This window comes from Watersipora subatra, chromosome 2 (genome assembly GCF_963576615.1).
Source record: "Watersipora subatra chromosome 2, tzWatSuba1.1, whole genome shotgun sequence".
Taxonomy (NCBI): Eukaryota; Metazoa; Bryozoa; class Gymnolaemata; order Cheilostomatida; family Watersiporidae; genus Watersipora; species Watersipora subatra.
In genome coordinates, this window is record NC_088709.1 from 64,929,183 (window position 1) to 64,943,017 (window position 13,835).

The following is a 13,835-nucleotide window of genomic DNA, read 5'->3' on the forward strand; positions in this document are numbered from 1 at the left end:
TTGGCTTATCCACAGCAAACCACAAAGATCCGCATCCGTATCTAGACCGGCCATTTGGCCGTAGCTGCTGTAGTGTTTAGGTAAGAAGCAGTCATTGTTAAGTAATTATGCTGACTTAGGATCAGTTGTTTAGGGGTTCAAAATACAGGACTGCCAGTGGTGTTAGGAAGGGCATTTAACCGCAATCTCCCATGTGCCAAACATGAAAAAACAGTCACAGTAAATCCTATACCATAAGGAAGACCAATTGCGATGGTGGCCCAAACTAGAAAAGCTGGTAAAAAGGCAACGATAGTTTCTAGGCACATGGGAGCTTTAGTAAAGCCTTTTGAACTTTTGCTTGGTGCTGGTAGGTAGTGGATGGTGTAACTCCACAAACTGCCAAAACCCAAAGGCTGAGAACTTGGGCTAATATGTTTCATACAGTTGACAGCAAAATGAAATGAAACAACAAATCTCCCTTTACATTGTTATTTGCTTGATTCGCATAACTTCATGAGCCTAGTGAGTCATGGAAAGGGAAGGCGAATGAGTCATGTGACGGCAAGTTTAGTGAGTCATGTGATGGCAAAGTTAGTGAGTCATGTGACGGCAAGGTTAGTGAGTCATGTGATGAGAAGGCTAGTGGGTCATGTGATGAGAAGGCTAGTGGGTCATGTGATGGCAAGGCCAGTGAGTCATGTGATGGCAAGGCTAGTGAGTTACGTGATGGCAACACTCAGTGAGTCATGTGATGGCAAGGTTAGTGAATCATGTGATGGCAAGGCTAGTGAGTCATGTGACGGCAATGCTCAGTGAGTCATGTGATGGCAACGCTCAGTGAGTCATGTGATGGCAAGACTAGTGGGTCATGTGATGGCAAAGCTAGTGAGTCATGTAACGGCAAGGCTAGTGAGTCGTGTGATGGCAACGCTCAGTGAGTCATGTGGCAGCAAAGCTAGCTTGATCGATTGTTCAAGACTTCTTTTATTTCCAACACAAATTGCTAGAGTGCTTTCATCATAACAATCCATGAATAAATTTGTTGAAGGCACACGTCCTTGAAAATGAACTTACACTATTTCTTAGTAAATTTTATCAGAAAGTATCAGTAATTTTTTATAATTTGCGATCGTTTTCGATGTTTGAGGTGGCCTGATTTTCAGGATGTTTCAAGATTAAAGTTGATAAAATTTGATCTATTGATCAAGTTTTATCAATTTTTATCTTAAACAGCTCAAGGTTAAAGCGCTTGGGTTAAAATTTTCAGAAGAAAAATACATGCTGAAATGACATCACTAGTTGTTATTGCTGCAATTGTTAATAGCAGCTATTATGTTCAAGCTGCAGCGTTACACGTCTCTATTCTGTCGCTCTCTTTGCAACTATAGACTTCATAATCACACTTTCACTTGATCTGAGCATTTTAACCGTGATCAAGTTTTTTCAATTTTAATCTTAGAACATCCTGGCAATAAGATCACCTCAAGCATCAAAAACAATCGCAGGTGATAGAAAAATACTAATAATTTCTGATAAAATTTACTAAGATTCTGTGTAAGTTTATCTCTGAAGGATCATTGCTACCATAGTCATAGATACATGTTGCATACCCTTTGCTGAAAAAGTCTTTGTTGAAAGAGTTGATACTAAAAGAGAGAAACTCTCTCATAGCAATCACTTCAAGAGACTCTTCGACGTTGTATCTGCTGTTAATCATATCAAGGATATGTAGTTGATACACGATGAGTCGTACCGATTTCTTGAACATTTCCTTCTTGTTCTGCTTTTTTTGATAGAGAGTCTTTATCTTGTCATACGCCCACCTCATCTGTAAGCAAATACCAATTGCAAAACTTTACATTCTTGATAAAAACAATATTTCATAGCTTTATGTTTGAGCTTTTAAAAACACAACATCACAAACATGCGTCATTCCAAAAAAGTGCTTCAAAAATGAATACAATTATTTAATATGCAATATATTTATTATGTATTTAAATATATAAATATATAAATATTTGAATATATTCAAACATATATGTATATTTAATATGCAAATTTACAGACCCGCTTTTAGGCATTTAAGCCCACTTTTCATCAACATATGCAGTGGGTAGGCACAGCGTCTCTCTAACTATCAAATAATTAACACTTTTTATGAAGCTACACATAAAAGCTGATGTTTAGAACCTCTGTCTATAGCGCATCCCACCAATGGCGTCAACATTGTATTCAGTATAGTGGTGTATAGATTGAAGCAGTAGTCAACCATTAGCTAGTTGGCATGCATTGATAGGCTTGAATAATCACATCTACCCTAGAACACTTATGTATTTGCCTCATCTAACTTTCGCATTTTCGCGGAGTCATCCTCTCGCGAAAATTTCATGAGCGAAACCAAACAATCATAACGAACGAACGAAAGCGCGGAATTAAATAGCTTTGTTCATTGATAGTCCAAGAAACAAATGGCAGCAAGTGATCAAATTGCATTATCGATCTCGGCCACACAATTCTACCTGCGGTTTACAATTACAAACTAGTCCCAAATTGAAAATTGTTTTCTTACCGGTGAACCGAACCTGAGGAATCTAATTATGTTTGTTCTACTGCATTTATTTTCACATCACTATATTTTCGCACTCATCAGAGCTGCGAAATTAAGTTGCATCGAAATTTTACTTTGTATGCTACTCACGAAACTAAATGCTAGTGAAATATAAGTTTCCTAGGGTATTCAGTAGTTTAAAATTATGAGTTCAAGACACACTCAAGGAATTTAGTTTTTATCAAAATTTAAATCCCATTATTTTCTACAAAATAATCGTTTTTCTAAATTATACTAGAACAAACTTTTGTGATAAATAACCTCTTATTAGCCCTTCAGCTTTAAAATATTTTGATTTATTCACCAGAATTAACTTAGATTTTTATGGTGATTCTTATAAACTATTTATTGTATTAGGTATTGCGGAATCTTACTTTTTCTAATATACATGTACTGGGAGTTATCTAAAGCTTTTTATGAGTAATTCTATTAAAGAAAGCTTTCAACTATTGAATGTTGTCAACTAATCACTTGTTATAAGAAGCTTGAATTGAGGTACAAAGCAAAAAGAAACAGGGTGGCAAGCGATATAAACTGATTAAAAAAAACTTGTTATTTTATTAATTCATTGATATCATTATCTGGACGTACCGCAATACATCACTATAGTTTTATGTATTACTGTCATTTGTTTGTTTTTCTTATTTGTTGGTAAAATTATTGTTCTTTGTGCTGCATGAATTACTTGTAAAGAATCAGAATTTTCTATAGTGATTGATTAGTTTTCAAATCTTGGTTTTTATATGTAGGTACAGCCTCTGTAACTAAATACAGCAATCATGCATATACCAAAACAATTAGAATAAATACAAAAAATTTGCCAAATTTTTTTCTTAGGTAATTAAAAGCTAAAACTTGCAAAAAAAAATGTTATTTTGCAGACCTTTTGAGCTGATGCAGATAAATCAGCTTGCACGCTTTGCATTTCTTTGAACTTATGCATAAGGCGGTAAGAGCCTTTATGTGCAGAGTCGTCATTCCATTTACTACAAAAGTTAGACATGGTTAGTAGCACTACTAGTGAAGGTTTAAGTATGAACACAGATTTGCACTGGGAGTTACAAACATAATTAATTTATGATTCAAATATTAAGAAATAAACAAAGTCATTTCAGATTAAAATTAGCGATACAAATAGGTGGCTTTCACAGTGCCTACATTTAGGACTATTCATGAGGAGTACATTGAGGAAGAACATGGAAGGGAATACTAAACTGGGGTTCATCCTTCCTTGGATTCCAATCGCTTACCTTTCACAATAGCAAACAAATTCTGGTGGTACTTACTTAGATTAAGCGAGAGTTTAAAATAATTTAGAAAAATGTGAGAGCAAAAACTAATAATACATCTCTAGTAGGCGCCCACATGGCGTATTGCTAACAGAGGAGTTGGTACAATAAACATTAGTCCAAGGAGTAGTTAAATTTAAGCACCTTGCACATAGATATAAAAACTGTAATATGATTGGCTAATACTCCTGGTTATTAGTAGTTCAAGTGTTAGTTCTATGAGTAGTTGTTATTCTGAAATACTAGTTAAATATTTGCTATAATAAGAGCCGTGCTGGTCGGAAGCCATGCCAATAAGGAGAAATATTGCACTTCACAGAAATTGAACCCTGATAATAAGGTTCCCAGCCAAACACGGTACCATCTGCACTGTTTGACTACTTTAGAGTGTCATGGCATAATTATACAGGTATTTATTCCCTTGATGATCACACATAGAGTACGGGACTGCCGGCGTACTAGTAGCTAGCAATACTAGAAGTTAGTGATATTAGTAAATAGTAATCCTAGTAGTTAATAATACCATTAGTAAGTAATACAAGTAGTTAGTGATACTAGTAGTTAATAATATTAATAGTTAGTAATACTATTAGTTTGTAATAATAGTAGTTAGTAATACTAGTAGTTAGTAATACTAGTAGTTAGTAATACTAGTAGTTAGTAATACTAGCAGTTAGTAATACTAGTAGTTAGTAATAATAGTAGTTAATAATGCTAGTAGTTACTAGTTAGTACCATAAGTAACACGAGACGCTTTTGATGAACTTGTAGAGGAGCCTGAAGAACACTGTCCAAAAACTTATGGCTACCATACATATCCTTGCGACATTTTATGATATCAAGTTAGAATCATGTTTTATCTTATCAACTCACTGATACATACTTGTCCTTGTTCAGTTTAGCCAAATATCGATACTCTATAGTCAAACAGTTATGTATGAATTTAACTCATTTCAATATTTTTTTAAATTAATTTATTTAATGTAAATAATATTGTCTTCATGAGACAAAACCATGTCAAAAACCAAAGTCATTTGTCAAGACCGTCATATGCTGGATCAAAATGTTTTGCAAAATTATATTTTATCTTGCTTATTTTGTTCTGTAGCCCAAAAGACAAGAGTAATTACATGAAGCATTAAAACAAATACTATTAGATTACCAGCTTTTAAACACTTTTGTTAAACTCACTCAATAATTTCTGATAAATGTAGTTTAATTTTATTTGGCATGTGACAAAAAACATTATTTTCTTGATTAAAATGCCAATAAAAAGTTGTACATACATGTAAATGTATGATATAAAATTGTGTAAAAATCTGAGTGTAAAATCTTTGAGTTCTTGTAGAAAATCCATCTTGTAGTGTCCAAATCTATTACCTGCCAGTTGCTAGCTTATGTGTGATTAACTTCCCACTGACCTGGCACTGGAGTTTTGGGATAACTTTGAGAGAACACTCAACTGCGTTATCACTTGTCTAGCCTCAGGAGACAAACTTCCTGTAGAGGTTGTTGTTGGATTAGGAGACACCACCCTGACTCCTGGAAAGTATGAAAATGACAAATGAAAAGTCTATAGAAAAGAGAATGAGAATGACTTATAACCTGAAGATTGTATTGATATACAGTACGACATGATCATCTACATGTGTGTACTTATAATAACCTGTTGGATTCAACTAATAGATTATAACTTGAAGATTGTAATGATATACAGTATGATATGATCATCTACACATGTATACTTATAATAACCTATTAAAATCAACTAATAGCTTATAACCTGAAGATTGTAATGATATAAAGTATGATATGATCATCTACACATGTGTACTTATAATAACCTATTAAAATCAACTAATAGATTATAACTTGAAGATTGTAATGATATACAGTATGATATGATCATCTACACATGTATACTTATAATAACCTATTAAAATCAACTAATAGATTATAACTTGAAGATTGTAATGATATACAGTATGATATGATCATCTACACATGTATACTTATAATAACCTATTAAAATCAACTAATAGATTATAACTTGAAGATTGTAATGATATACAGTATGATATGATCATCTACACATGTATACTTATAATAACCTATTAAAATCAACTAATAGATTATAACTTGAAGATTGTAATGATATACAGTATGATATGATCATCTACACATGTATACTTATAATAACCTATTAAAATCAACTAATAGATTATAACTTGAAGATTGTAATGATATACAGTATGATATGATCATCTACACATGTGTACTTATAATAACCTATTAAAATCAACTAATAGCTTATAACCTGAGGATAGTAATAATATACAGTATGATATGATCATCTACACGTGTGTACTTATAATAACCTATTAAAATCAACTAATAGATTATAACTTGAAGATTGTAATGATATACAGTATGATATGATCATCTACACATGTATACTTATAATAACCTATTAAAATCAACTAATAGATTATAACTTGAAGATTGTAATGATATACAGTATGATATGATCATCTACACATGTATACTTATAATAACCTATTAAAATCAACTAATAGATTATAACTTGAAGATTGTAATGATATACAGTATGATATGATCATCTACACATGTATACTTATAATAACCTATTAAAATCAACTAATAGATTATAACTTGAAGATTGTAATGATATACAGTATGATATGATCATCTACACATGTATACTTATAATAACCTATTAAAATCAACTAATAGATTATAACTTGAAGATTGTAATGATATACAGTATGATATGATCATCTACACATGTGTACTTATAATAACCTATTAAAATCAACTAATAGCTTATAACCTGAGGATAGTAATAATATACAGTATGATATGATCATCTACACGTGTGTACTTATAATAACCTATTAAAATCAACTAATAGCTTATAACCTGAGGATAGTAATAATATACAGTATGATATGATCATCTACACGTGTGTACTTATAATAACCTATTAAAATCAACTAATAGATTATAACTTGAAGATTGTAATGATATACAGTATGATATGATCATCTACACATGTATACTTATAATAACCTATTAAAATCAACTAATAGATTATAACTTGAAGATTGTAATGATATACAGTATGATATGATCATCTACACATGTATACTTATAATAACCTATTAAAATCAACTAATAGATTATAACTTGAAGATTGTAATGATATACAGTATGATATGATCATCTACACATGTATACTTATAATAACCTATTAAAATCAACTAATAGATTATAACTTGAAGATTGTAATGATATACAGTATGATATGATCATCTACACATGTGTACTTATAATAACCTATTAAAATCAACTAATAGCTTATAACCTGAGGATAGTAATAATATACAGTATGATATGATCATCTACACGTGTGTACTTATAATAACCTATTAAAATCAACTAATAGATTATAACTTGAAGATTGTAATGATATACAGTATGATATGATCATCTACACATGTATACTTATAATAACCTATTAAAATCAACTAATAGATTATAACTTGAAGATTGTAATGATATACAGTATGATATGATCATCTACACATGTATACTTATAATAACCTATTAAAATCAACTAATAGATTATAACTTGAAGATTGTAATGATATACAGTATGATATGATCATCTACACATGTATACTTATAATAACCTATTAAAATCAACTAATAGATTATAACTTGAAGATTGTAATGATATACAGTATGATATGATCATCTACACATGTGTACTTATAATAACCTATTAAAATCAACTAATAGCTTATAACCTGAGGATAGTAATAATATACAGTATGATATGATCATCTACACGTGTGTACTTATAATAACCTATTAAAATCAACTAATAGATTATAACCTGAGGATTGTAAAGATATACAGTATGATATGATCATCTACACATGTGTACTTATAATAACCTATTAAAATCAACTAATAGATTATAACTTGAAGATTGTAATGATATACAGTATGATACGATCATCTACACATGTATACTTATAATAACCTATTAAAATCAACTAATAGATTATAACTTGAAGATTGTAATGATATACAGTATGATATGATCATCTACACGTGTGTACTTATAATAACCTATTAAAATCAACTAATAGATTATAACCTGAGGATTGTAAAGATATACAGTATGATATGATCATCTACACATGTGTACTTATAATAACCTATTAAAATCAACTAATAGCTTATAACCTGAGGATTGTATTGATATACAGTATATGATCATCTACATGTGTGTACTTTGAAGGTTGCAACAGGCAAATAGTGTGTGCTTGTAACCCAAGTAATTGAATGATATACAGTATGATATGATCATCTACATGGGTACTTATAATAACCTATTGAAATCAACTAATAACTTATAACCTGAGGATTGTAATGATATACAGTATGATATGATCATCTACACATGTGTACTTATAATAACCTATTGAAATCAACTAATAGATTATAACTTGAAGATTGTAATGAAATATTATAGTACTGCAAAGGATCCGTCATTACCCTTTACTACTCCAAAAAAAACCAAAGTATTTTAGAGTAAAAAAGCTTTATATATTTGCAATAAATATATAAATACAAATACAGCCAATATGTTCATGCAATAACTGGGATGGCTAAACTTTCCAATGCTTCTTATTTGGTATTCGCGATCATAGGCTATACCCTTCTTCTGGATGGCCGACTTCTGCTTTCCCAGCAGCAGGTCGGTCTAATTGGTTTGTCTAATTGGTACCGTCTCAATGTTTGGTCAGCCTGCCTTTTACTGGCTGGTAGTTGGCTTGTCATGCTTTTGGTCGGCTAGGCCTAATCGTGGACTGGCACGATCTCTTCCGGCCTCGGTCCAGTAGAATCGGCCCAAGTCTTTATCTATCGGCCGAGGCCGATAGGCTCGACTAGGTTGGGTTGTCCTTCTCTCAGCTCAGTTGGGTGGCAGTGTCGGTCACTCACAGCTCTGCACCTTCTGCTAGTTTTCGTTACACTATGATGTGATCATCAGCATGTGTATACTTACACATGTAAATAAGCATGTGTAAGTATGTAAGTATACATGTAATATTAAAAGACGCATCATATAGAACTTTTACACTTATGTTTCAAAAGCAGTTCGACAAAATGATGATTTAATGTAATACGTACAGTAAATAAATTCTGCAAAGCCATATGAACCCTGCGATTCTGATTTTTTATTTATAAACTCTGATTGGTCAACTCTGTTACACTGCTGAGCTGATTGGTCAAATTTGTTACACTGCTGAGCTGATTGGTCAACTCTGTTACACTGCTGAGCTGATTGGTCAACTCTGTTACACTGCTAAACTGATTGGTCAACTCTGCTACCCCTGGTGAACTGTTAACTTGTTGCCATATATGATAAAAGGGTTTTAGTATTAAGAAGATGTGGAAAATAATTGCAACTTCATTATTTAAACATTTTTATAAAGAGCGGCCTTGACCTTCAAAGTCCAATTTTTCTCGGTACCAGATGAAACTTTGACACGCAAATGAACTTTGACCTTACCTGTCAGCTTTGAGAGTTCACTAGAGTGGTTGGTGAGTAAGGTTGCTGGGTCACTTAGCTGAGCCTTCTTTATAGCTACCACATTACGCCAGTTTTCAGTCAGGCTAATCGACTCTGATCTGCTTTTGTCACTAAAAGTACATTGAAATTGATTTTTTACAGCTAAATTTTTTTACAAAATTTGTTTGAAGAATTCTAAAGTATAGCCTGTTGTACAAGTTTGTGCTTTTAAACTGTTTAAATGATTTGTTCATCTTGTTAAAGTTTTGAGGAGAAAATAATAAACTCAAACTTGTACAGTCAAACCTCGTACAGTCAAACCTCGTACGGTCGAACCTCGTACGGTCAAACCTTGTACATTCAAACCTTGTACATTCAAACCTCGTACAATCAAACTTCGTACAGTCAAACCTCGTACAGTCAAACCTCGTACAGTCAAACTTGTACAGTCAAACCTCGTACAGACAAACCTCGTACAGTCAAACCTCGTACAGTCAAACCTCGTACAGTCAAACCATGTACAGTCAAACCAAGTACAGTCAAACATTGTACAGTCAAACCAAGTACAGTCAAACATTGTACAGTCAAACCTCGTACAGTCAAACCTCGTACAGTCAAACTTCAACAGACAAAGTTAACTCATTTTACTATTTGCTTCATACATCAAGACCATCATATATTGGAGCAAAATGCTCTGCAAAAATATATCGTATCTTGTTTAATTTGTTCTGTAGCCTGACAATCATAATAAATAAATGAAGTGATTAAACAGATACACAATATAAAACTATGTTAAAAATGAATGTAATATCTTAGTATACATGTTAAAAAACTATATTAATAAAGTTATAATTAACAGAAAAAAGGTCTTACTAATCTTTTTGGAGAGACACTGGACTGTAAATGCATGATTAGCTATGAACAGGTTTAGTGGTATGGAAAGTGATTACAATATGCAGTGCAACTTACTCAACAACTAACTTACACTGTAGAAATTTAACATACTTCATGAAGGAATTTTCTTTCTTTTTTTATTTGTAATTTATATTCTTTTTTATTTGACTTACAGGACTGTTATGCTTTGAGAAATTTAAAAGGTCAAATTTTGAAAATTATTTTGCATGCCCTGAAATTTTTTACTGTGGTTTAGCAGAAAGATTTCAAAACATTTTATATTAGGATGGCAGCAAACAGATGCGATTGGTTTAGCAGTAAACAACTATGGTTGTTTTAGCTGCTGATTAGCAAAGAACACCATTGCTTCTTTGGATGCTGCTTAGTAACATACAGTAAAGTTATGTAACCGTTGCTTAGCAACAAATACAGTAAGTTAGCTATTAGCTGTTGTTTACCTTAACATACATTGTAAAACTTTCATCTCCTGCATCTATTATATTGATTACATCCATTATATTTATTACATTTATAATATTTATTACATCTATTATATCGATTACAGCTATTATATTTATTTATTTATATCTATTCATTTACAGTAGAACCTCGGTTCTTGAACGCTTTGGTTCTCGACTAATTCGGTTTTCGACCAAAAAAATTGAGGCTTGTTCGTCTCTGATTTCGAACATAAATTTGGCTCTCAACCAAACTGGAGCATGCGCAATAGAATTGCACGTCCAAAACAACCCTGGAAACAGCGTGGAAACATTCATTAATAAAAGGAGAAGCAAGTTACTTTTTATAGATTCTTTACAAAAAGGAAGAAACCATTTGGGACGACGTTCCTCTACCGATGAGATTTGCTAGAGACAACTCTTCCAGTCGAGTTACCCTAAATTGTTTTGATTTTTTTCACACGACTTTTGATGTAACTGATCTGTTGTATTTTTTGCTGTTTCGTTATCAATTTCTGCAATTTTTGATATAGCATTTTAACGTGGAATGTTTTTGATGTTTTAAGAGCGAAACATGCAAAATTTTTACTTTTTTGTTTTGTTTTTATCATCTTAAATAGAAAATCTTTTATTAAAAGTAAACACGATCTATGTCTACCATTTTTAATTATAGTATGTAGTACACAATACTGTTTATAGCGTGAAATGTTAAAAAAATACTTTACCGAAGTTGTTATCTCGGCTTAGAATGGATTAAATTTACATACATTAATTTTATTGGGATTAAGTGTTTTGGATCTCGAACAACTCAGTTTTCGAACAACCTTCTGGAACGAACTATGTTTGAGAACTAAGGTTTTACTGCATTTTTTATACTCTTATATTCGTAATAAATTGGCAAAACTCTGTTGCTAACAATGAATAACTATATCACAACCTTTAGTGACAGCACCAGCAAAGCACCAATTGAATTGTATTGCACAGTGGTCTAATTTCATGCCTCATGTTGAAAAGATCGTATGCACTATTGACCATAGTTCAAAATTCAACTCTACATAGACCTATCGGCTCATCTGATGACTTTTTGTGACCATAAGTAGGTCAACCTACAAGATGATCTATTTGTGTAAAATTGTGAGAAATAAATAAAATTGTGATATTTGCAAGTTGGTCAGTGAAGGTCCTTTCTGTAGGTTGACCTTTGTGAATCAGCTCCTTGATGTCTAATTTTCGGCACTGAAGAACGCCAAAGCAACAACGATGTCAAGGTCGGTAGCTGCCTTAGAGCAAATGTAAATGTGTGGTTTTAATATTTTGTTATTTGCGTTTACGTTTTATGGAAATATTTTATCTTAAATTTCTCAACATCCTGTTTATTCTTTGGTGATGCTGCTGCTGTTTGGTAACATTTTGCATCAACATTTCTAAGTCATTTTTTAAAGAGCAAAATATTTTTGGTAAAGTTGATCGTTAAAATTTTATCAGTTGATTTTTTTTCAACATATGCTCACATGATGCCAATTCGTGGCTAGATTTTTACTGATTTTAGAGCTAAGCGTGCACTAGCCAATAATCAAGTAGACTATGCCAAAATATAGATAGAATTAATAATTATATAGAAATGAAAATCTATATACTAACTACAATAAAAATAATAAATCTATATACCAACTATAATAGAAATAATAAATTTATATACTAACTATAATATAAATAATAAATCTATATACTAACTATAATACAAATAATAAATTTATATACTAACTATAATATAAATAATAAATTTGTATACTAACTATAATATAAATAATAAATCTATATACTAACTATAATATAAATAATAAATTTATATACTAACTATAATATAAATAATAAATCTATATACCAACTATAATAGAAATAATAAATTTATATACTAACTATAATAGAAATAATAAATTTATATACTAACTATAATATAAATAATAAATCTATATACTAACTATAATATAAATAATAAATTTATATACTAACTATAATATAAATAATAAATCTATACACTAACTATAATAGAAATAATAAATCTATACACTAACTATAATAGAAATAATAAATCTATATACTAACTATAATATAAATAATAAATCTATATACTAACTATAATATAAATAATAAATTTATATACTAACTATAATATAAATAATAAATCTATATACTAACTATAATAGAAATAATAAATCTATATACTAACTATAATAGAAATAATAAATCTATATACTAATTATAATAGAAATAATAAATTTATATACTAACTATAATAGAAATAATAAATCTATATACTAATTATAATAGAAATAATAAATTTATATACTAACTATAATATAAATAATAAATCTATACACTAACTATAATAGAAATAATAAATCTATACACTAACTATAATAGAAATAATAAATCTATATACTAACTATAATATAAATAATAAATCTATATACTAACTATAATATAAATAATAAATTTATATACTAACTATAATATAAATAATAAATCTATATACTAACTATAATAGAAATAATAAATCTATATACTAACTATAATAGAAATAATAAATCTATATACTAATTATAATAGAAATAATAAATTTATATACTAACTATAATAGAAATAATAAATCTATATACTAATTATAATAGAAATAATAAATTTATATACTAACTATAATATAAATAATAAATCTATATACTAACTATAATATAAATAATAAATTTATATACTAACTATAATATAAATAATAAATCTATACACTAACTGTAATAGAAATAATAAATCTATACACTAACTATAATAGAAATAATAAATCTATATACTAAATATAATATAAATAATAAATCTATATACTAACTATAATATAAATAATAAATTTATATACTAACTATAATATAAATAATAAATCTATATACTAACTATAATAGAAATAATAAATCTATACACTAACTATAATAGAAATAATAAATCTATAT

General features: G+C 29.9%; 1 protein-coding gene across 1 annotated transcript; it reads left to right on the forward strand.

The window, feature by feature from the left end:
* The first annotated feature begins 252 nt into the window (after positions 1-252).
* On the forward strand, positions 253-920 carry LOC137388445 (cornifin alpha-like). The gene is made up of 3 exons (XM_068074931.1): positions 253-349; positions 520-696; positions 796-920. Exons 1-3 carry the CDS (start codon positions 253-255, stop codon positions 918-920), a joined length of 399 nt encoding a protein of 132 aa, XP_067931032.1.
* The last annotated feature ends 12,915 nt before the right edge of the window (positions 921-13,835 follow it).